This window comes from Vulpes vulpes, chromosome 11 (assembly GCF_048418805.1).
Source record: "Vulpes vulpes isolate BD-2025 chromosome 11, VulVul3, whole genome shotgun sequence".
Taxonomy (NCBI): Eukaryota; Metazoa; Chordata; class Mammalia; order Carnivora; family Canidae; genus Vulpes; species Vulpes vulpes.
The window spans coordinates 45166849-45191427 of record NC_132790.1 but is presented as its reverse complement, the minus strand read 5'-3'; the positions used below and the strand labels follow the sequence as shown (position 1 = coordinate 45191427).

At 37.9% G+C, this 24579-nt stretch overlaps 2 protein-coding genes and 1 pseudogene across 28 annotated transcripts in view; 1 reads left to right on the top strand and 2 right to left on the bottom strand.

The window, feature by feature from the left end:
* Nucleotides 1–2018: 2018 nt before the first annotated feature.
* LOC112915840 (N-lysine methyltransferase SMYD2 pseudogene) lies at nucleotides 2019–9368 on the bottom strand (annotated as a pseudogene).
* A 3903-nt stretch (nucleotides 9369–13271) lies between these two features.
* Nucleotides 13272–17163, bottom strand: JRKL (JRK like). Its single transcript, XM_025993281.2, has one exon. The coding sequence runs from the start codon at nucleotides 16624–16626 to the stop codon at nucleotides 15052–15054; it is 1575 nt and encodes a 524-aa protein (XP_025849066.1). The 5' UTR covers nucleotides 16627–17163; the 3' UTR covers nucleotides 13272–15051.
* A 96-nt stretch (nucleotides 17164–17259) lies between these two features.
* Nucleotides 17260–24579, top strand: part of CCDC82 (coiled-coil domain containing 82) — a 32825-nt gene continuing 25505 nt past the window's right edge. For 2 of the 27 annotated variants that reach the window (XM_072726251.1, XM_072726259.1), the window contains exons 1-6: nucleotides 17307–17367; nucleotides 18642–18668; nucleotides 19460–19540; nucleotides 20832–20950; nucleotides 22094–22827; nucleotides 23310–23511. In XM_072726251.1, coding sequence (XP_072582352.1) covers nucleotides 22108–22827; nucleotides 23310–23511 — 922 coding nt within the window. In that variant the 5' untranslated portion in view covers nucleotides 17307–17367; nucleotides 18642–18668; nucleotides 19460–19540; nucleotides 20832–20950; nucleotides 22094–22107. Of the gene's footprint in view, nucleotides 17368–17695; nucleotides 18231–18641; nucleotides 18669–19368; nucleotides 19541–20831; nucleotides 20951–22093; nucleotides 22828–23309; nucleotides 23512–24579 lie in introns of those variants that run through there. The other 25 variants (XR_011995200.1, XR_011995201.1, XR_011995202.1 and 22 more) reach the window with 23 other exon arrangements.

The following is a 24579-nucleotide window of genomic DNA, read 5'->3' as shown; positions in this document are numbered from 1 at the left end:
ACAGAAAATGTTTTCAAAACACAAATCTGATAAAAAAAAATTGTATACAAAGTATGCCAAGAACTCTGAACTCCCAACAATAATAGCCCAATTAAAAAGAGAGCAAAATATCTAAACATGAATCTCACCAAGTAAAACATATAGATGACAAGCATATGAAAAGATGCTCAATAGCAAATATCATTAGGGAATTGCAAATTAAAAAAATAAGACAACTGCATACCTATTAGAATGGTTAAATCCAAAACACCGAGGGTATAAAGCAAGAGGAACTTTCATTCATGGCTGGTGGAACGCAAAATGGTATAGCCACTTTGGAAAACTGTTTGACAGTTTCTTACAAAGCTAACCATAGTCTTACCACATGATTCAGTCGTTGTACTCGCAGATATTTACCTAAATGAGTTGAAATTTTACATTCACACAAAAACCTGTGTACAAATGTTAATAGCAGCTTTATTCATAATTGCTCAAAATTGGAAGGAATCAAGATGTCCTCTATCAGGGGAATGTATAAACTGTGGTACATCCATACAATGGAATACTATTCAGTCCTAAGAAGAAATGAGCTATCAAGCCATGGAAATACACAGGGGAAATTAGATGCATATTGCTAAGTAGATAAGCCAGTCTGTAAATGCTGCAGTGTGTGATTCCAACTACATGACATTCTTGAAAAGGCTAAATGATCAAGAGTAAAGAGATCAGTGGTTGCCAAGGGTTCAAAGAGAGCAAGGAAAAAAAGGAGTGATTAAAAGATGGAACACCTGGGGCACCTGAGTAGCTCAGGCAGTTAAGTGTCACACTCAGTTTTGGCTCAGGTCATGATCTCAGGGTCATGAGATCGAGCCAGGCTCCACGCTTAGTGAGAAGTCTGCTTGAGATTCTTGCCTTCTGCCCCATCTCAAATCTACCAATCAATCAATCTTTTTTAAAAAGAAAGGGAACACCAGATTTGGAGGGCAGTGAAACAATTCTGTATGACACCATAATGGTTGATACGTGGTGTTATGCAGAACACTTAGAACTATACAACACAAAGAGTGAACCCTAATAAACTGTGGGCCTTAGCTGATAATAATGTTTCATTAGTGGTTCACTGATTATAACAAACGTGCCACACGCTAAAGGGAGGCGTTAATAAGTAGATAAACTGCAAAGAGGCAGTGGAGAAAAAGTTTTTGAGAACTCTCTGTACACTCTGCATAATTTTTCTTTAAACCTACAACTGCAAATAAATAAAAATTAAAAAAAAAAAGGGGGATCCCTGGTCCCTGGGTGGCACAGCGCTTTAGCACCTGCTTTTGGCCCAGGGCACGATCCTGGAGACCCGGGATCGAATCCCACGTCGGGCTCCTGGTGCATGGAGCCTGCTTCTCCCTCTGCCTGTGTCTCTGCCTCTCTCTCTCTCTGTGTGTGTGACTATCATAAATAAATAAAAATTAAAAAAAAAAACCTACAACTGCTCTAAAAATAAGATCTATTAATTTAAATAAAAATAGATAACGATGTTACATATTATGATACTTTTTTTTTTACACCATTACCTTTTTATTCTCTTTTATCATTCAGGTTTTTTCAGAACATTATAGTCTGCATAAAGGGAAAGAAATCACATTTTTAAAACTCAATTTGTCCAATTTTTAAACTCAATATATGAAACCATGACATATCTCTTAGGAAGAAAAAAACATTCAAAAATTATTTTGGGGGACACCTGGGTGGTTCAGTGGTTGAGCATCTGCCTTTGGCTCAGGGCATGATCCCAGAGTTCCGGGATAGAATCCCACATCAGGCTCCCTGCATGGAGCCTGCTTCTCCCTCTGCCTGTGCCTCTCTGTGTCTCTCATGAATAAATAAATAAAATCTTTTTTAAAAAATTATTTTGGTATTAAGATTAAAGATTAAGACCAACTTCCAGGTAAGCCAAGTGTTTTCATTCCAATGATTTTAAGAAATGAGATAATGATGTGTACGATTTGAAATACTCAAATCCTTGAAGATCTCTGCCCTACCATTTAAATAAAAACTAACATGTTGGCATAGTTTCGGTGGCTTTCAATTTCCTGTTTGATTTCAGAAATGTACAGATGATCTTTGGCTTGAGCTACTTCCATTATGACAATGGCTTTCAGGGCTTTCTTTCCTGCAGCTTTCATTCCCAGGCTCCTGTATAGTCCTCCCAGCTTCAACTACAGGGAAACCACGGTGAGGAGATACAGAGGATAATGTTTAATGATTTTTCTGTCCATATTGCAGGGCTCCTTCCCAGTTGTGCATGTACAAGCAGACACTTATGACCTGCAACATGTACACACTGCTGTTCTCAAATACGAAGCTCTCCTTCACCTGGCTGAGCTCACAGATCTCCAGCAGCTCACTACAGGATTTGTAGTGCTTTGCCCTCTGGAAGTCCTTGATGAACATTGTGTACATATCTGACCATGCCTTGGACAGTTTTTGCCTTTGGAGGAATGGCTGAGCTTCTGGATTTCCACCTTGGCCTTACGTTGTCTTTGATGGTACATTCCTGGCACCATCAAGTAAAGAAGGAAGAACCTCTTAACCAATCTTCCTGTCTTCTGTTGGGTACAGATCAATGTAGATGGTAAAAACCTCCTCTCCAAGGTTGATACTCTGTATACTCCTAACGTCTGCCAAGGTTCCCTTCTGGGCCACAGTGACATCGGGGCAACCTCAGGGAATATTGCTGATCCCAAATGAGAAAGATCTTCATCTTTGAAGATGAAACCATTATAGTTACCTGGTGCAAAGAGTACCAACAAGCTATCACTGTCAGGGACGTGGAGGTGCTTGGAGTGAAAGTGATGAAGAGCACCAATGTCATTCCGAATTGAGTCCTTCTTCTCATTGTCTGATTAATCCAGATGTGATTCAAACTCCTTCACAGCTAACAATTTCTCTGAAGGAGTTTTCTCTGGGTGGATTTTTTTAGCTGGCCAAAATCCTTGCAGTTAGTCCTACAGTCTCCAAGGGATTCCATTTACCCCCAAAAACAACATTCCAGCTTGTGCATAGGCCAATCTTCTTTCTGATACTCCACATTGTAGTAATATGCCTACCTGCTTACATCTTCTATATCTGGACAGTAGTTTTTCCTGGCGAAGCAGTACTTGCAGTGGTTGCCCTGTTCCTTGACCATGAGCACCTAGGCACATAGGCATATGCCTGGCAGGAGAAGAGCAAGTCCTCCACGTGGAAGGGTTGCCATCGTCTGCAGCCTTCATGCTGGCAGTGGGGTGGGAGTGGTGGGGCAGGTGCTGAGGGACACCTGGCAACTCCCTGCTGGGAGTGGTGGCTCCACCACTGCAAGCTATTATTAAAGAAGTGTCACCCAGATCTGTGGGGTGGGGGATGGGGGGGCAAGCTATAATATTTTTAATGGCTATTCAGAGCAGATGTGTGAAGCTAACTGGAGCGCTATTATAACATCGTGAGTTTCAAAGAAAACAGCATAAAATGCATATATCTAAGTGGTCTAATCATCTAATAATGCACTTACTATGTTTTAAGAGATTTTAATAAGACCTTTTCATTAACTGTGGGATCCAAGATCCTATTGTTAGATGTAGAAAACTCTAGCGAACATGAGATTAGTATTGAAGGTGTAGTTAGGACCCTAAATTCTTTAACAAGGGCTATCCCAATTAGACTTATGCATACACTTTTTAAATTTTGGCAAATAAATGATGGAATGAATGAATGAACGTGTATGTAGGTTGTATAACAACTCATGCCTTAGTCCTTTATATTGATTTCTGGTTTTCATCTACAGCCCAATAAATGAAGTATGTGATATTTGTTATTCCTCCTCTTGACTCCATTGAGCAAAAGATAATCATAAGCGTCAACTACAAATTCTTTAATGCACCTTGACTAAAAATTTTAATAGGAGTCAGAAGATGTATATCTCAGCATCTGAATTAGAAATTCCAATGGAAATCTATTACCATAGATGTTTTAAGAATATAAATCTCACAACAAACCATTATATGTTGTTAATTAGACAAAAGAGAGGTTTAGTAACTACACAAGTTGTCATAAAATACTAATCAATGTTATTTGCACCATCAGAATTTGAAGTTTGTATCTAGATCTATTTCTTAAAAATGGCACAAAAATGCTGTAATATTGAAATTGTTTGATTAGAAAACCAAAAATTGCTTTGTAAACTTGAGCTTAAAAATAGATTTTAGGGATTTCCATTTGTTAGAAAACTTATCATAGAAAACTGTTATTCACATAAATTGCAATCTATGTTGACATAGGGGTTAATTTGATCTTATTTTATTATGACCTCACTGAGATAGCTCAAATTAACTAAAGATTATGTAGGTTTTCTTGAAATTAGAGAAATAGCTAAATGTTGTGAAAATTAATTTTATAGATAAAGAGAAAATGTTTACAAGTTTAAAATACAACTCAAAGCATCAATTTACCTAAATTGTTGGATATACTGATCTAGATGGAACAAAGGAAAATGGCCTTACTTGGAAATGTAGAGTTGAGATTTATAAAAGGTTAGACTAGTGATAGAAATCATATCAGGGATAAGACCATTCAGGGATTATGTGGCAAGGAAGAGCAGGGTAGAGGAGCTAACAGAATGCCAAGAAATACCTCCAATTCCAATAGGAAGACGAGTCTATAAAGGAAAATCAGAAAGAATGGCCAGGTTAGTGTTGTTGAAACATTACTGAACTTCCACTATAATTTCTTCCTTTTTACTAATCCACTTCCTTTTCTCATATATTAAAATTGCAAAACAATAACAAATGAGAATCAGTGCACCAGGCATACAGATTCTCTATCTAGAAAGGTTATGTGGTATGTAGCTAATCATACCAAATAGAAAACAAGCACAATACAGTTTTTTTGTTTAATCTCTTACTAGCTGCTTAACCTTAGGTAAGTTAGTAAGCCTCTCTATGCCTATTTCCTCTTCAGTACAAGAGATACAATGACGTATACTACCTGCATCATATGGTAAATGTTCAGTGAATGATATCCATTATTATTGTTATTGTAGCATAGTTAGTAATTTTAAATGGACAAGAGAGAAAAGGTCAATCTCTTGTCCTAAATGCCAGAAACAACCACAAATTCCTATGGAAAAAAAAAAAGTTTATACAAAGAAAGGCACATTATCTGGTGTCTAATTCTTTCTGGATTTCCCTTAATTTTTTTTATATTCCATAATTGGATATATTTCGATGGCAAAATGTGGTTCTTTGAAACTAGAGAAGTTAAAGAAAAGACTGACATTCCAAAACTCACAATACTTATTGTAAAAACAGATCCCCAAGGGTTGAAAACAGTATGTGGTATGTAGTAAGCACTAAGTAAATATTCATTGAATGCGTAAATGAAAGCTTCTGAAAACATTTTTATTTCTGTTTGGTAATTTGATCAGTGCTTTCCTTATAACCCTTCAATGTGAATGAATCATGAGCCTCAGGATTGAAACAGCATCTCATCCAACAACCAGTATAGTGACTGAACCCCTTTGCTATAGATTAGTAATCTGGCAGTCTAATCACAATTTTAGCCCTACTAGTTACAGAAAACCATATACTTCAGGGGGAAGTTCACCATGTCTGGAGACAATTCTAACATCCAGTTAAGCCTTTTATTGAGCCTAATTCCCTGTTGTTAGCTGATCCACAGGGAAATAAAATAAATTGCTCTTTAATGCAATAAATAGTTCTCTTGCTAAATACCTAGTACGTAGAACAATTTCTGGCATATGTTAAGTCTTCTGTAAATATTCACTATTATGTTGTTAATGTACATTTCATTAATTACTGGTTGATAATAAGCTACTCATAGCCTTTTCTACATTGGCTCCCACAAACCAGATTCTTCTCCATCCTACACATTTTATATTGAGCAGATGTGGACAAAAGGACACCACCAGTCATCTTTAACAAACTATTTCATTAGATTTTTATTTTAAGATTTGATTTATTTATTTGACCGAGAGAGAGAGAGAGAGAGAGAGAGAGAGCACAAGCAGGGAGAGCTGAAAAGAGAGAGAGAAAAGCAGGTTCCCAGCTGGGCCGGGAGCCCAACATGCGGCTCAATCCCAGGACTGCGAGATCATGACCCCAGCCAAAAGTAGACACTTAAACTACTGAGCCACTCAGGTGCCCCTATTTCATTAGATGATAGAATTTATCAATCATTCACGCTTGGATTTATTTCCTTTAGTGCATTTTTAAAAATGCTCTTGAATGTTACAGAGTAGGGAAAGGTGTCCTAAATCTGGTAAACAGAAAATAAATGTCATGTCTACTTTTATTTTGAAGCTTTTGTGTACTGTGCTTTTTAAAATGCTATGTAACCTTGTACATTGTTATGAACTAACAAGAAATATGTTGAATCCTTGAAAATTAATTTTGACTTTAGAATACCTGCAGGGCTTTTTGTCAAGCCAAATCAGGTTCAACCTAATTATATCCTAATTAGGCTAAATTCACATATTTAAGCAAGAATGATGACCACAGCTTGATTAGAAGGCAACTCTGTCAAGCTACAGGTTATATGATTAATATTAATGCATCTATCTATAAAAAAATTTTAAAGGCTTATTATTAAAGAGCAGGCATGTTTGCAATTCAAGAAAACATCCATTATGTTGGGAGAAATTTTATGAAAACTCAGTTAAACTAAAACTCCTACATTGGGTATTTTAATACTTTTACAATATAATCATTATTGAACATTTTTCTTTAACTCTCTATTTTTATATAACCATTATTGAATATTTTTAACTCTGTTATTTGTATCTGAATTTTTTTGTTTTAAAGCCATTAAATCATCTCTAGGTTATATAAAACACGTACATAAATAACTGTGTGTTAACAAGAGTATTTGTACCATGTATTTATATAAATCAATGATAAAATGCTATATACTACATACATTTCTAAATGATAACCTCAAAATAATTCTGGTTTTTAAAACCAATTTGAATGCTAAAACTCATAAAAAATCATCAGTCTTGCTGAGCCTGTCTCTTCATCATCTCATTGATCAATGAAGTAGTATAGCAACCTAAAATATGAGTCATTTTTCTAACATAAAAAATAGGTAAGGGTTTAATTTCAAGCTCATGATTACACAAATCTGCAAGAAGAAATTAGGGGATGATTATTTAAATTTTTTGGTTATAAAGTAGGTAAATATTCATAGGTAAATAAATACTTGAGATGAATGAATGAATTATAAAATTTCATAGTTACATTAAAGGAACTAAAAAGTACTTAAGTTGAAAGGGAGTACATGTTTATCTAAAAGATATCTGATTGTTTAATACATGGAACACAATTTTTCCCAATAAAATTCAAAACTAGAGATACTACTGAGGGCAGAAACACAGCTTAAAAATTATTTCATGGATAACTGATTTTTCCACATTGCAATCAGTTTTATTTGTGAAAGTATATGTAATATACAGGATAAAAATAAGCTAGTCCTAAATACTGAAATGAAAATAGGGAATTCTAGTGGTGCTTAATTTTATGATCAAATGCAGCCTTGTTTTCAGTTCCCACAGAGCCTTCATACATTTCTGCAACAAAGATTTTTCTTTACTTGCTGTATGCAAGAAAATCTGATCAAAAAACAGTCTTTTATAGGGGCACCTGGGTGGCTCAGGTGGTTAAGCATCTGCCTTCAGCTCAGGTCATGATCTCAGGGTCCTGGGATCAAGCCCCGTGTCAGGCCTGCTTCTCCCTCTCCCTCTGCCCTTCCCCACTTCTCATGCTCATGCTCTTGCTTGCTTTCTCTCTCTAATAAATAAAATCTTTTTAAAAAATAGTCTTTTATAAAGAATGAAATGTGTGCACTTTTCCCCCTTACATGTGTACTGACAATTCCATTACTATACCAATTTATAATACCAGACAGATCCACTCAGGTCTTTCCTTGTCACTCTTGTATGAAGAGACAGGAAAAAAAAAGAGGCAAAAGACAGACAACTGAGGCCCACTCTCCAAACAACAAGGATGCTATGAAGGAAAATAATTAGATGGAGAGACAAAAAGACATGTAAAAATGGGGAATAGAAGAACGATTTGGCTGCCCAATACCATTTATTCTTTTGACTCCAGAATGGCATCAAATACCAATCATCACTAACATTTTTTGTGAAAATGCTATTAGTGAAAAGGTAGAGTCCCCCTGCCATCTGGTTTCTTTTCAGTGGTAACTAAAACCATATAGCTGCTCTCAGTCCATTTGAAATCATCCCAATGTGATCATGTTTAGTTGTTGCTGTTGTTGTTAAAGGTTTATTTATTTCAGAGAGAGCATGAGTGGGAGGGGCAAAGGGAAAGGGAGAGAACCCTCAAGCAGATTCCGTGCTGAGGACAGAGCCCCACATGGGGTTTGGTCGCCCGACCCTGAGATCACCACCTGAGCTGAAACCAAGAGTTGGATGCTTAACCTCCTGCACCACCCGCATGCCCCTAATGTGATCATGTTTTTAAAATAAGTTTTGAAAAAAATCTGCCATCAGTTATCAATCATGTTTTATATTTTTTATTTTTCTCATTCAGAGACAAAAAAAAAGTATACAAATGCTTGTCACTATTCAATATCCCTTTACTTATTCATTTGTCTTTTTCAGATTTCTTTTATCTCTTCCTCAAAACTTTACTAACTTTCCATAAAATACTAGTGTATATACCTGGAAGGGATTTTCAGCAATGGATCTTTTTCTTGCCTTGATACCTTTAGGACTTAACTGAAATGTACATGTCTCCTTCTAGAGAGGTTCTCAAAGTGAGAATCTACAAATATCTTATAATTATACAGTTGACCCTTGAAACAACATGGGGCTCTTGGGCACTGACCACCCCCCAAACAAAAATCTACATATAACTTTGGACTTCCCCAAAACTTAACTAAAAGCCTATACTGTTGACTGAAACACAATAACAGTTGATTAACAGATATTTTATATATGTGTTTTACATTGTATTCTTACAAGTAACCTAGAGCAAAGAAAATGTTAAGAAAACTATAAAATACATTTACAGTACTGTGCTGTAAAAATTTGCATATAAGTGGACCCCAACAGTTCAAACCTATTGTTCAAGAATCAACTGTAATGTGAAAAAAAAAGTGTCTTCTGACTTAGAGTGTGAATAAAAGGGTTAGTCCCCATATCATGCAATAATAAGAGAAGGCAGCATAGAGCATTGAAAAAGGAATGCCTGATTGTATATATTGCCTCAACACATTGTGAATACCTAGAGTTGCAAATTTTGACCTTTTAACCCTCCCTTCAACCACAAACTCCTACTGTCTCAATTTTCTTACTCTCCCACTCTACTCTTCATCTTCGATGCCTCTGGTCTTTTAATGCTTCCTATTAAGAACTTAAAAACTAGCATTCATTCACAGTGTTGTACATTATTTTATTTATTCTTTTTAACGATCTGTATTATTACCCCCATTTTAGTGAGGAGATTTAGAGATTCACCCAAGATCACACTGATGGGATTTCTGATATCAGGATAAATGGAGATCTTAAATTAGAAGCAAGGACTCCATCCTAAAAACAAGAAGGTAAACTTTTGAAGGACCATAAATTGTGTAGGAGAAAATTGTGTTCCATATAATGAAGTGGTGAAAAGCTGGGAGAAGTCCAGATATAACCAACAAGGGGCCTAATTTAAGGATCCAGGCACATAACTGCCACTTTCCAAGGCTAGGCACAAGAGAACATTATGCCTGTGTTCAAGAAAGGCCAGGGCTTGCAGTGATTAATAGAACAATGCCCCTGGGAGCTGGTAAAGTCAGGAGGAATGGGGTACATCCAAACCCAGAAAACAAGCTCCCAAGTTCCCCATCTGGCAGGTTATAATGTCAATTCCGTATTCTCACTATCAATGGCTCTGACCAAACTTTAGCAGATGTTTCTACACTTCCCACTATTGTGCTATACAAGCAGAGACCATAGTATTTCAGGCAATCTCAGCTCCCTGAGGACAGAGGCACGATTAACAATGTCCAAGTGCTGGCATAGTACCAGCTCCGTGAAAGACTACAAACTTGGGATCCCTGGGTGGTGCAGCGGTTTGGCGCCTGCCTTTGGCCCAGGGCACGATCCTGGAGAACCGGGATCGAATCCCACATCGGGCTCCCAGCGCATGGAGCCTGCTTCTTCCTCTGCCTGTGTCTCTGCCTCTCTCTCTCTCTGTGTGACTATCATAAATAAATAAAAAAAATTAAAAAAAAAAAGACTACAAACTCAAAGATTACAGAAGGCTCAGAGATTATAGAGAATTCAAACTGTAACTTCCAAATAAGTAAAATTAATACACTTAAATAATAGATTATTTTATACATGAAAGAAAAATAGGAACCAATTAGAAATTCTAGAACTGAAAAATGGGTAAAACTGGGACTTAAATACTGGGTGTTCTTCCAAGCTCTATGGTCTCTCCTCTGATATCATAGTTACTACTACAAACACACAGAGATGCATATATGTGTGAATTTGCTTGTTTATTTAGCTTCCTCATTACTCTGCCTCTATACATAGTCTTGACCTCATGGTCTATCAGAGGAACCTATTAATCTCATCTCCACATCTTCTACTCTGCTTACCTTGCAAATGCATAATCTTGTGGTTCTCACCCTTGGTTGCATGTTGAGAGATATGTGGAAACTTTTCCTACATGTCTCTATTATAATATAAATCTCTTGAAGCAGATAGTCTTATCCACGTATCCCATGCATTGCCTAAGACATGTCTTAGAGAAAGTGTACAATTAGTGTTTGCTGAGTACTCTGCAAATCACGGAGCCTTGATCTCATAGTCCAGTATTAAGAAACATAGATCACAAAAATCAGTTCACAATATATTACAAGTCTTACAAGACTCCCTCCAAGGCCTTACAGTCACCAGTTTTCACAATTTAGGTGTCCCCAGCAACTGATATGGTACCCTTTGGGCATTCTTTCAATCCAACTTCAAATTGCATTAGACTAGTTACCATGCAAAGTTGCCAGCTGCCTAAACTGTGAAAACAGTACATTTCTAAGGACTATAGTTGGTGTCAAGAGTATAAATGATGGTCTTTTAAGGAGGTTAGAGGCTGGAACATGACAAACTAAATTTTAGTACTTGAGTAGCAACAAGGGTATCAAAAACAGAAACCACTATGCCTCCCTGTGGGAAGGAATGGTCAGAGGCAAAGACATGTATGTACGCCAGAAAGGCTAACTAAGGACAGAAATAAGAAAATAGATAATTATCTATTTTGCTATTTTAGACCAAAGAAGATAAGCCTAATTCAGCATTCAATTAAAAAATTATCTCAACTCCTTAGCCCATATAGGTAGCTTTGACATCAGAATGCTAATGTCTACTACAGAGGGGAAGAAAAGCAACAATTTTAATTTCCCTTCCACACTTAAATCCTGCTTCTCAATTGAAGATACAAATCTGCATTTCTGAAGACGGTGACTGGAGGTAGATTTGTGGTCTTAAGCATGCAGGTAATGGAAATGTATGAAGTCATTCAGGATTAGTAAAAAAACAGAACAAAGAAAAGCTTAAAACGTAAATGGTATACACAGTAAGAGCCAGCAAAGGAATGAATAAGCAATATAAATCATGATGGTTACTTACAAAGTCCCTATCACATCATGTTGGCTGTTTTATATGGGATTGCAATTGAACAGATGGTTTTTTTTTTTTTTCCAAATGTCATTTTTCCACCTTAAGATCCACTTTTCCTCTTTTTATTTTCCTAAACCCACCACTCCCAGTCATCTTATGTATATAGTAAGGCTCAACCAATTTTTGATTCACTAAATTTAAACTTGGCAAAGAATTCCACTTCCCTCACCATCGAACCCCTCAAAAGTCCAAATCTCTCATAAAAAGTAAGTTCCTAATTTCCTGTATCAACCCCTGAAGGTAGACCTACTCTCATAGACTTCTTGGCTACTAGAAGTATGGGCCTTAAGAAACATCATAATGCAGAGGGGTTTTCTGAGAGCTGCTGTTCTGTCGAGGCTCATCAATGGGAAAACCTGGCAACACTGGTGAGAATACTGTCTGTGGCTAACTTCTTAATGGAAAAATAGAAAGCCAAACACAGCCTCTGGTGGGATATTGAGGGAATAGGAATCAGGAACTAAAGATTTATGACTTTGGGCAGATATAGTACCCAAAGAGCTTCTGTCATCATCCACTAACCTTCCCCAATTACTGATCAAATGCACTTAACTTGGCACTGATGTTTTAACATTCTCTAAGAAAGAAGAAATGCAGAGATTCATGGACCATCTATGAATGAGCAGCACATACTAGTAAGCCTGGGAGTATGATGCTGAAACACACATCATTACAAAATGAACCTCACTGTAGCCCACGTGTCCTATTTTTATTCTCTAATCAGCTCTTGTATTTCAGCGTATCCTTCCTTGTCCTCCCCATATCATCTCATTTGGGTTTTTCCCCTTTTGATCTGTATGGATCTGTGTATATACATACTTATGTGGTTTTGATAGAAGCAGTTTCCAGTATTTTTGGTGTAGCAAATACTGTGCCAACTTCTCAAATCTCTTTGAGACTGTCTCATAAACTAAAGAGAAATGTTCACATGAACTGCTTATTTTTCCCAATAGTATGTTTTAAATTAAGACAGAAAGGATCCTCACTGAGCATGGCTAACCAGAAATCAAAAGACAGATGATCCAAGTTTCAAGTGCTATTAGGGTTGGGGATAAACAGAAATGAAACTACAGGGTGGTTAAAGAGAAAGACTAACCTCATAGAAGAGTAAGGGGAAGGGCAGTTGCTGCCACAAGTGTACAGAGAAGCAAAGTCAGACATCTGTGACAGGTCAGGGGCAGGGGGGTTGGTGGCAGGAAATAAATTTTGAAGACTGGGAAAGGTTAGCCTAGGTTGAATAATACAGGCATAGGCTCTTGGCACTAAATATCTGGGTTTAAATTTTTATATGTAGCCAAGTGATCTTCAGCAATTAAGACTATGAGCTGAATATCAGTATATCCACCATAATTTGAGGATAAATAAGTACATTGCTTAGAACATAACATGGTATTCAGTAACTGGCAGCTTTTATACTTAAGGATAAAAGGGTTCAAAAAAGAACTATAGCCTACTAGTGTTGACAGCTTTTGGAAAAAAGCAAATAGCTATAAATCTAAAAAAAAAGAGCAGTCTCTTACAAGCTAGAGGAGTCACAAGATTCACACTCAAGGCCACAAAACAGTGAACCTTTTACTAGATATTAATATTTTAAACCACATAGCTTAACAGTAATGTTAATTTTACCACTAGGTGGCAATGATACAGCTGAATTTCACCGGCAAGATGAATTTTAAAAATTGAGCAAATCCAGACAGAAATTCCAAGAAGCCTTTATACATTTTCATATTAGAAAAATGAAAATTTCTTTTATATACAACTTAATTTATAGCATAATCTATAATTAGCTGATTCGATAATGTATGTTAATTTCTGATGCTTTTTTCATGCAGCAATTTTCAAACAGTTCTCATCACAGAAGTCTTTTTTTTTTTTTTTTAAATCTGGACATGTATCATGAAGATAACAGAAATAAGGGAAAGCTAAAAGTATCTTTGAAGTCTTAGAATTCTAAGAAAGGCACTATAAATATAAAATGCAAAATATTTCAATTTAAAAGTTAAACCTTCAAAAAAATGACCAATAGAGAACATTTTTTTAAGGGTTAAAAAAAAATGCCTGATAAATACCTATTTATCAGGCAGGATGAAATAATATGGAGACCCACATTGCTTTTAAGTTATAAATTAAATCAATATTCATAAAGTCTTTTCAAAGTCTTGAATAAAAAGTAAATTTACTAAGCAAATTGATCAAAATTCAAATTTAAATGGATTCTAGAAGAAAGAATACCTTTTTACAAGTGTCAAAAGAGTAAATGATGAAATTCCTTAGAATCTGGCACTTTCCATAATCATTTCTGCTTTCTTCATAAAACAGGTCACAACCTATGGCTTGTTAAAATTAATAAAAACTTTATTCATTTCTTTTTCTTTTCGTATCAAATAAAAGGGGAAGGTACGATAAGTTTTTTCAAACTATAGACATTTCCAAGAACACAGTAAAAAAATCTAACTTTAAATTCCCAAGATTCTTCCCCATATACAAGGTGGGAGTTCATATCACCACATGTAACATTACAAAACGTGTACTATAATTACATGAATAAATAATTACCCAATTCATAATATAAGACCCAATTAAAACAAGCCTATTTATTCCCTTTGTATAAATAACCTAAAGTTCCCCAAATTCTCAACTCGCACTTCTCTACAAATAGATCAGAATATCTTTCATGTATCAGCTTTCAAATAGTTTTCTTACTAATTTAGTAATCACTTCATATATATTTACTTCCAGAAAAACCTCCTCCCCTTGCCGCCTAAACAAATGTTAAGAGAACAGAAGTAGCATTTCTAAGTTATTTTTATAATTACAATTCATAGATCACTGTTTCCTCATTATTGGACTTCACTTTCAATTATTGCAGACCACCCTGAAATCTAAAATATAGATTATTTCTCATTCTGTCAGTGTATGCAGAACACAAAATATAACCATTTAAGATGTTAACACAAGTAAATATTACTGTGGCAGCCCTCATAAACCAAACAACAGATTTCAGTAAAGTGCTCAATCTGTTCACTGTTATCTGTAAATTTTTTTGAGGTTTTAGAGAATGCCACTGTAATAGAAGGGATAGTTGCAGATCTACCAAAGTAATACACGTGTATATGTAACTTTTTATCTATACAGAATCAGCTTCCAATTATCTGCACAAATAAAGGAAGAGACACAGATGATTCAAAACATAGTCCTCCAACACTTCAGATACATTTCTGTATCTGTATTTCATAGGGCTGTGACTGAGACTTGACAACACAAAATTAAGCCACATTGCAGAGGTTAAGAGTTACAGACACAATTACCAAAACTATAACAATGAAATGCCATTATTGACTTGAGGTTGTCATCTTCTGTTTATTTCTGATGGTGGCTCGAAGTTTACGAATCACCAGTTTATCAGGCAGGATCATATCACCTTGTTGTTCTAGATAATCCAATAAATTTTCAGTCCATTGGAGAGCAGCTGCATGATTAATATGTTTCTCTGGAATCAGTTCTATTTCCTCCTCCTCATTTTCACTAGATTCGTCTGTCTGGCCTTGTGCTCTTCTGATGATTTCGCTGTCAGTTAGCACTTCATAGCCTGGTTCAGTACTGTCCACTTCAAGCCACTTTTCAATGTTCTCAGTAGTCACATTTTCCAGTCCTTTGGTATGTTGTAAAATGGTGGACACAGTAGCCATGGAAATATCTTCTTCATCAAAGTCCAAGCCTTCTTTTTCCTCTATGGTAGGTAGAATCTTCTTCCATGCTCTGCTAATGGTAACTGGCTTTACTAAATTCCATGCCATTGCTATTTCATAAAGTGCATCTAGCAGAGTTAGCTTCTTCCAGAATGATTTCAGGTCATTACCTTCTTCCAAGTTGTTCTGAAGAAGACCTGCACGATAATTTCTCTTCATTGTCGCCACGACCCCTTGATCCGAGGGCTGGATCAATGAAGCCACGTTAGGCGGTAAATATTTAGCAAATATTTGACCATCATCTGACCTTAGGACGTTTTCATTTGGATGTGTTGGTGAATTATCCAACAAGAGCACAGCCTTTTCCTGCAGGCCTTTAGACCTTAAGTACTCCCGAACCTGTGGCACAAAGATCTTATCAAACCACTGTCGGAAAATGGAAAGATCCATCCATGCACCTTTTTGGCTAAAATAAGAGACTGGCAGGTTTGAGGTGTCCGTCGACTTGAAGGAGCGAGGTTTCTTTGCTTTCCCCACAACACAGAGTTTCAGTTTGTGTAAACCTGTTGCATTGGCACAACACATGATAGTGACTCTTTCTTCAACTGCCTTGTGCCCAGAGACACTGTATTTACCTTTGATCGCAGAAGTCCTGGAAGGCAGGCATTTCCAGAAGAGTCCAGTTTCGTCTGCATTGTAGATCTGTTCAGGCTGTAAATTCTCTCGTTCGATGAAGTCTCGGAAGTTGTTGCAAAAATCCTCCACAGCAGTCTCATCGCCATTCAATCTTTCATTTCTAATGTTAATCTCCCTAATGCTGTGCCGCTGCTTAAAACGAGTTAACCAGCCAGCAGAGGGGTTGAAATCACCATCCATTCCCAGAGCATAGAAAAAGAACTCTGCCCTTTTTGCACAAATCGGACCCGATACAGGATTCCCTTTTGCCCTCTGCTGGTTGAACCATTCTAGCATTGCCTTGTCCAGTTCCTCGTACATGGACGGCTTCATCGATTTCCTCTTGGCCAGAAGACTCGTGGAATCAGAACTGCTTGCGTAAGTGATAATCTTTTCCTTATTTTTCCTTATATCCCGAACTGTAGTCTCACCAATTCCATAAATCACGGCCAGCTGCTTGGAGGAACCTCCGTCTTCGAGTTTCTTTATTATATCCAGCTTATCTTTAATGGTCAGGACCACCCGCTTGCGCTTCCCCGACATGCTGGGGCTCGGGCCGGGGCCCGGGGCCTGCCCCAGGGTGAGCAGTCCACAGCCCCCCTCTTTCGCAGACTCCCGCTCACAGCCCTGCCCCCTGGGCCTGGGGCCCTGACCCCGTCGCGCCCCGCCCCGCCCGGCCCCCGGACCTGCTGGGCCCGCCAAGAGAGGGCAGAGCAAGAGCCGAGGGGAGGAAGTTCGGGGGAACGGCCTGTAACTCAGATGGGCGGGGGAAGAGGCCCCGAGTCAGCGCGGATGATCCGGACTATGGACATCTGTGTTATTCCCCCCGTGGCCGCGGCAGGATGCGCCCCACGCTCACCCCAGGCCTCCTCCGCGCCCAGACCCCAGGGGATCGCCCGGCACCGGCCCTGCCACACCCCAAAGTTGCGGCGGAGCGGAAGAGCCGGGCGCTGGGCACGGGCTCCTTCCCCGCGGGACCGGCTACGTCTGACCTCTTCCACCGCGAGCCACACCTGCCCGCGCCGGGCCGCGCCCGCACAGCCGCTCCCGGCCCCGCGCAGCCCGCCGGGCCCCTCTCCCCACCTCAACTGGGACCGGACCCGCACGGCTCCCTGACTAACGCGCAGCGACCGGAAGACGCCCCTCCCGCCGCCGGCCCCGCCCCCTGCTCCTCCCAGAGGCGGGACTTCCGCTGCTCCCCGGAAGGAGGCGGAGCACCGCCCGTCCGGGTGGGTCCCAGGGGCGGAGGCGGAGGCGGAGGCGGAGGCGGAGGATCTTTGAAAGGTGAGGGCGCGGGGCGGCGCGGGCGGCGCGGGGGCAGCTCGGGGCGAGGACTCGCTCTTGCTCTGGCGGCTCACGGCGTATTTACGGAGCGGGGAAGCCGCGCCTCCCGGCGGGCGGGGAGAAAGTCGTTCCCGCGGGCGCCGTCGGGTGGGCGGGAAGACGGTCCGGGCGCCGCCTCCGCTCGCGGCCGCCGGTGCGGAGCTGCCGCGGGCGGCGGGCGGCGGGCGGCGGGCGGGGGGCCCCTTCCCCCCTTCCCTCCGCGCAGGGCAGTGGGCAGGACGGTCGGGGCCCGGGTGCGGGGCCGCCGGGGCCGCCGGGGCCGGGGTTTGTGTCGTGCGCGCGCGTCACCGCGGCGCTCCCAGGGCCGGGCTTCCCAGCTGCGGCGCCCTCGCCGCGGAGGCGGAGCCGCGCTGCCCCCCGGGCCCGCCGGTGCAGGTTTGTGGCGGGGAAAACGACCCTGCCGTGGACTCCCGAGAGCGCCCTTCGCCGCCGCCCATCCCCGCTGGCCCTAGAGAGCGGAGGCCAAGCTGGCCGATGCGCTCTAGGCGAAGTCGTGGGATACTGGTTGGTTGATTCCAAGCGGGGCGAATCGGCTTTCCTCCCTTCATGGCTTGCCATTTCCTGTTTCTGTCGTGTCGGGCGGCCGCCCCGCTAGATTTATTAACGGCGATGTGAAAAGAACTCAGTCGGGATCATGCACTGTGGCCGTTGAATCCGTGTGACGCCGGCTTGTTCTGGTGTCCCTGGTGGTTCGTCAGATTGTGAGCTCCTTGGGGGCAGAGGCCGCGTCGCGAGTTTCTTCCAGGAACGCCGCAGCTCAGCCTGCGCTGGCACAGTCTGGACCTTCAGTGACCATTTCTTCGGTCAGTTAATGCCCTATGGAAGGGAACGGCAGGGAGGGGTGTTGTTTCACAAGCAGGAATGCACCCCTCCTGGTGGAATCTCAAGTGATGGTTGGGGTTGCACTGCCCTTCTGGCCTTAAAAATGTAAACTGCCACCGGACAGGGCAAGTGATTCCTAGAATGAATCTTTAAGTGAATTGACCTCCAAGTCTGCACGTAAGGGATATTTCTTCTGATGAGAAATTCCGGTAGACTCATCAAAGTACTTTTGGTGGTAGAGTTGCTGTGTGCGAGAGCAGCATGGGTTCTTACCGTGCCTTCTTTGGCAGACAGCGTAGCTTAGTATAGGCCTTTTATGCGACATTAACTGTGAAGCACAAAGATGTGACAGTACTGACCCTCCTCATTTATTTAATGCTTTCTGTTTGCAGTTTCTTTGTTTTCCTCTTTGCCTAAAGGTAAGGTATCGTTAAAGAAGCTTGATTAAATTCTCATTTCAAGAAATTGTATACTCATCATATAAAGAAATTACATCCATTGCATGCATTCTTTTTTTGAGTGAATTCAAACGATCAAGAGATGTCTTATTCATCAACCTGCCTTCACCTCCTCATTCTCTCCTCAGATTCAGTTCACTTTTTCCCTCTGTCATCATTCTTCCCTCCCCAGCTAACATAGTAAAAGTATTCACAATTTTAAAAGAGGAGCCAATCATATTTAAATTACCTTCTTTTTCAATGACATAATTTTTGGCATTGATAAAATAGCAGTTTTGAAATATGAAGAGAGACCGTGGAAATTTGGCAGTTGGACAAATGAAAGTTGATTTATTTTATTTGAATGAAATTTGTTTCTTCAAATATTCAATATTGCAGTTTTCCCAAATAAAATTTTTTTTCTCATCAGAGACTGACTGTTTTTTGAAATTTTTACTTTTGGACTCAATGGGGAATCCTTAGGTTTTGTGATCAGTGTGTCATCAATAAGATGGTAGAGGGAAGTTTCAAACTTTCATCTCTTTTGCACATTCTTTTCTTGCCAATTGGACAGACGATTTCCAGAAGTTTCTGGCCTAACTCATGTGCACTAAAATTCTGTTACATAACTTTTTCAAAAGCATGTTTGTAAACTCTAAACTATTTTGATGATTATTTTATGAAACTAAAGTTTAGCATGAATGAGAGATAGAATAATGACTTTTTAAAGGCATGATTTTTACTACCTTATACAAATATGATATTGGCAGCAGTCATTGTATAGAACTGGACGGGGAATCAGGAGACCTGGTTTCTTATCCCTGCTTTGTCACTAACAAGCTGTGTGATCTTCGGTAAGTCATTTAAACTCTATATCCTTGGCTTTGATATTTATAAATGAAGGTAGACAGTCCTCTTCCTTCTAGGATCATTGTCAATATTTAAAAACATATGAAAATGCACTAAAAAATTCCTATACATATAGGATTTTTTAATAGCTCAACCATGTGCAGTGATAGGTATTTTTATAATGTCACATTCTTACTCATTTCTACCATTGTCATAGGAGGTCACCTGTTGATATGATAAATAACTGTCTTTTGACATGGTACAGCTTTGTGAGATAGTCATCTGGTGTACATGAAACTGCTGTTGAGTACTAATACAATCATCTTTCATTTAATGTTCCTGCTGTTCACACTTGCTTTAGTGTATCTGCTGAGACTGTATTTGTCATTTGTTTTCATAAATATTTTTTCATTTTTTTCCTCCCAATTCAGACTTATTAGAAAGACATTGTAGTTGTAATGCACATGCACAGTTTGTTCAAATTTAACTATCTATGCTTAAAAATTACTTATTTGCACTATATGGCTTCACGATATCAGTTGCATAGTTTATCTGGTGCTTAATTTTAAAAACAACAACAGTAATCTGTTTAAAACCTGGAGAAGAACTGGGTGGACCTACTGTGAAGCAGTATAACATACAAAAAACATACCTTAAAGAGATTTTTTTAAAGGTAGTTTTGACCACAGTTCTCATCTTTGTTGATTAATACAAGCCTTCTGTAGTATGCAACCCAAGTGTAATTTCAAGTAACAGAATATTTTGTCTGTTGACTAGGATTTGTTAGATTGCTGTTACAATGCTCCGTTATCTCGCAGCAGTTGCTGTTGTAAGGTCACACTTCAGCCTACGGAGATAATTTCTGGTATATAATCTTAGCAACCATTATTCTGATTTTACATGAATTGTTACCGTTCTAGAAACTGTCACATTGCCTTTTAACATAACAGAATTTGTACAATAAAATGAGCAGTATTTCCTCCACTCCTACCCACCCAAAAGAGGAATCCTCTTGGAAAGCTATAAACTTGATTGAGTGATACTGCCATTGCTCAGAAAATTTTGGCATTCTATTTTTGGATTATTTTCAAAGTTACAGCACATTTAAAAAATACCTGTAATGGCAATTAATATTCATCTTTCGAAATTAGATTTCATTTCTGGAAGCTGCTAACAGTCCCTAAACTAAAACAAGTCAATAAAATGGGTATTTAAACCAGTCTTTGGGATTAAAAAAAAAATGGAGTATGGTTATTTTCATATTTTTAATGTATTTTTTGATACTATGTTTTATAGAAAATCTCCAATAATATCCTGTGCCGTGGTGCAAATATTGGAATAATTAGACTCAGAAGGTGATTTCTTTGGAGATAACTCTCAATAGAACATATAAGTCCTTATACATATATTATGAGGTTAGTCTCATTACAGCGTGATCATATGTCTATTTTCCTTAGCAACTACGGAATTAACTATGTGTTACTCTTCTAGTTATCTTACTTCTCTCTAATTGTTCCTTTATTATATACTTGTGGTAAATTTAATGGAGGTCAGTCTTTGCTGAATCAGAAACATACAGTATTTGTTTTCCTTCCCAATATTATTATATTATATTATACTTTGCTTCACCATGAAACTTTAGTTTTTCACCCAGTTTTGGATTATTAGTAAGTTTTCTGTTGGATTGTATCTTTACCTTTGAGTGGTTTAAAGCCTTTACCTTTGAGTGGTTTAAAGCCATTACCATTTTACTAAAGTATAGTATAAAGTATATCACCTTAGTGAATAAGTGGTCTCTTAATTTTGCGCTGCTGTCTTTTGTCAGCTACTACTTTATAATTTTCTTCATATAAATTGATCCTTTATGTTATAATTCATATCATTTCTCTGTTCAGAATCCTTTGCCTAAGGATGAATGATTCTGTAATCCCACCCTATTTTTCTATAGTTGTCTCTTTTTTTCCCCAGCATAAAGCCTTTTTTCACACCCTTTTGGTCACACTTAAATTACTTAATGTACCATGTTCTCTCTCAGTGCTGAAGTTTTGACCTTAGCATTTTTACATGCCTGAAATCCTATTCTCTGTCATTCTTTTTGTTGAAAGATAGCCATTCCTTTTAGTAGTCTCTCAGATCATACCTGTTCCATAAAATCTTAAGTGAAGAACTTGCTATATTGTTCTTCTGCATCTTTATAATTTTATTGCAGTTACTTTTATCTCTTGTTTTCCATCAAATAAATACCTTGCATTTTTCTTAATATATGTTGGTATGTTCTACCCATGGATAATCTTCTGGAGAACAGGACCATTATTTTTCTATGTATCCATTTAAGCACAAAATATAGAATAATTCAGAAAAGATTTTCATATGATTATTTTATAGATGTTCAATAAATTGTTGAATAACTATTCTGCCATCGTCACTTAGATATTTTATATGATTTTTACCTTTGTGAACCATTTTATAACACCAAATAAATATAGTTTGTACCATAAATGCATTCATTGTTGTAATCTGGTTATCATTATTATATTCCTAATAACTTTTTTTTGTAGAAGCTTAAGTGAAAATGGTACATGTTAGAAGACACGAAACAAGGAAAAATTCTAAAACTCAAGAGCGTGAGCAGAAATCTCGAGTGGATTGGAGGCGGACTAAAAGAAGTAGTATCTCACAGTTACTTGATAGCGACGAAGAGTTTGACAGTGAGGAAGAGCTTGACAGAGATGAAGAGTTTGATAGCAACGAAGAGCTTGACAGTGATGAAGAGCTTGACAGTAACAAGGGGTTTGATAGTAATAAAAAGCTGGAAAATGAGAGAGAACTTACATTAATTAAAGTTGAAAGCAAAGGTAGTAACTGTGAGCATCTCATGAACACTGGCAACAGTTCCACATATGAAGAAGAAGAAAACAAAAACAAACATAGACGTATTGACTTACCGGATCATGAAAAGCTTTTAAGTCAAGAGGATAATGATCTCAGTAAACATACAGGACAAATAATAGAAGATGACATAGAAGAAGAACACATCAAGCGAGGGAAGAGAAAAAGGATCTCCTCAGTTATGTATGACAGTGATGAGAGTGACGACAGTGATATCCTCGTTAGAAAAGTAGGTGTTAAACGTCCACGTAGAGTGGTTGAAGATGAATGTTCTTCAGTGGAGATGGAGCAAAAAAATCCTGAAAAAACTTCAGCTGCAAGAAAGCGAGAACAATTCCAGAAACTGAAAGAACTCTCAAAACAAAGATCTCGTCAGAGACGCAATAGTAGTAGAGATTTTGAGGTGTGTTATATTTTATTGGTTTTGTTACTGTTTTTACATTTCCTTAAAGTGTTTAATTTTTATAAAAAACAAAGTGCTGAGTCCATTCTGTTTCTCAATTCTTGAATTTATTTTTTAGTCAGGTATCCTTAAACATGTTTGATCGCACTGTTGTATCTAATATACTGTTTTATCATGAGCCTCAGTTTATCACTGTTTTAAAATTGAAAGACTGTTTGATATGGTCTTTCCTCTTTTTACCTTCTACTTATAATCTTAATGTCCAGTTTAAACACTTTATAGCATTTACCATGGTATATTCTTCCTAATTCCAAAAGTTCAACATTTAACGCGACAAGACTTATTTTTTTTTAAACATTACAATATGAAATTAATTTCCATGGATCATTGTTTTGGTCTCAGATTTAGTCTTTTAATTTCATATTCCATACTGACAATTTAAAGGTAAAAATTTACTGAAGGATATATTTTAACTTAATTAGGACTCTGAAAAGGAATCCTGCCCAAGGAATGATGAAAATGATGATGAGGAGGAGGATGATTATGAATATGATGAAGATGGAGATGATTATATTATTGATGACTTTGTAGTTCAAGATGAGGAAGGTGATGAAGAGAATAAAAGCCAGCAAGGAGAAAAATTGACTACATCACAACTGAAATTAGTAAAACAGAATTCTCTTTGTAAGTTAATATCAAGAAAATGTTTTATCACTTGCTCTAATTATATTGAGTATCAAATCAGCCTTTTATTATCATGTTCTAAGTCATTGATTAGGAATTATGGTTTTATTTTTAGATAACTTTGTCACTCTGAAAATAGTTTATTCTAGTAGTTTCAGGAACCCTTTATACTCAAAAATTATTGAAGACCCCAGAGAGCTTTTTGTTTCTGTGGGTTATACCTATCAACGTTTACCATTGTAGAAATACAAAACAAAGAAATTTAAAATATATTTATTAATTGACTTAAACCAACGTTAATAAGCTTGTTACACGTTAACATAAATAAAATTTGTATTAAAAGTAACTATTTAAAATAAGAATGTAAAAAAAAAATAATAAAATAAGAATGTCATTGTTTTACATTTTAATAATTGTATTTAATATATAGCTTAATAGAAGGTAGCTAGGTTCTTATACCTGCTTTTGCATTCAGTGTATTTTTGATGTTTTGGTTGAAGTAGATGAGAACAATTTTGTTCACATAGGTAGCTGGAAAAGGGAGAAAGATTTTAAAAGTATTTTCAAAATAATGTGGATATTCTTATTTGTCACTACACCCCAATTCAATAAGTGATTTTTTTCTTAAAGTTAGTTGCAATATGGAATCTGAAACCATATAAATGATTTTTTAGTACTTACTTACATTGCATTCCATTAATCTGTCTTGTAGTTTGAATGGATCTTTTACCCATACATGACTTTATAGCATCATGCGTTAGTCATTTGGAAAATACTGGTTCACTGGATTATGTAGATCTTCCAAATGTTGACGTATTTCTTTATATAATACTTTTTAAATAACATTTGTTAATATTACCACCAATCTAATCAGAATTTTTTTAGGTATGGGGAAGCTATCAAGCTCACAGTAGTAGCAGATACAAATTTTCTAAAATTCTAATTTCTACTTAAAAATCTGTTTTTTAAAGTCTGGTTTTTAAATCTATAGCAATGAGTTCTTGAAATCATAGTTCCCTTTGTTCTTTTTTTTTTTAATATTTGACAAATGCTTCAATATCCATTGTT

Excerpts from the sequence above, each read along its gene's own strand:
- JRKL (XM_025993281.2), bottom strand. The coding sequence starts at position 16,626 with ATGTCGGGGAAGCGCAAGCGGGTGGTCCTGACCATTAAAGATAAGCTG.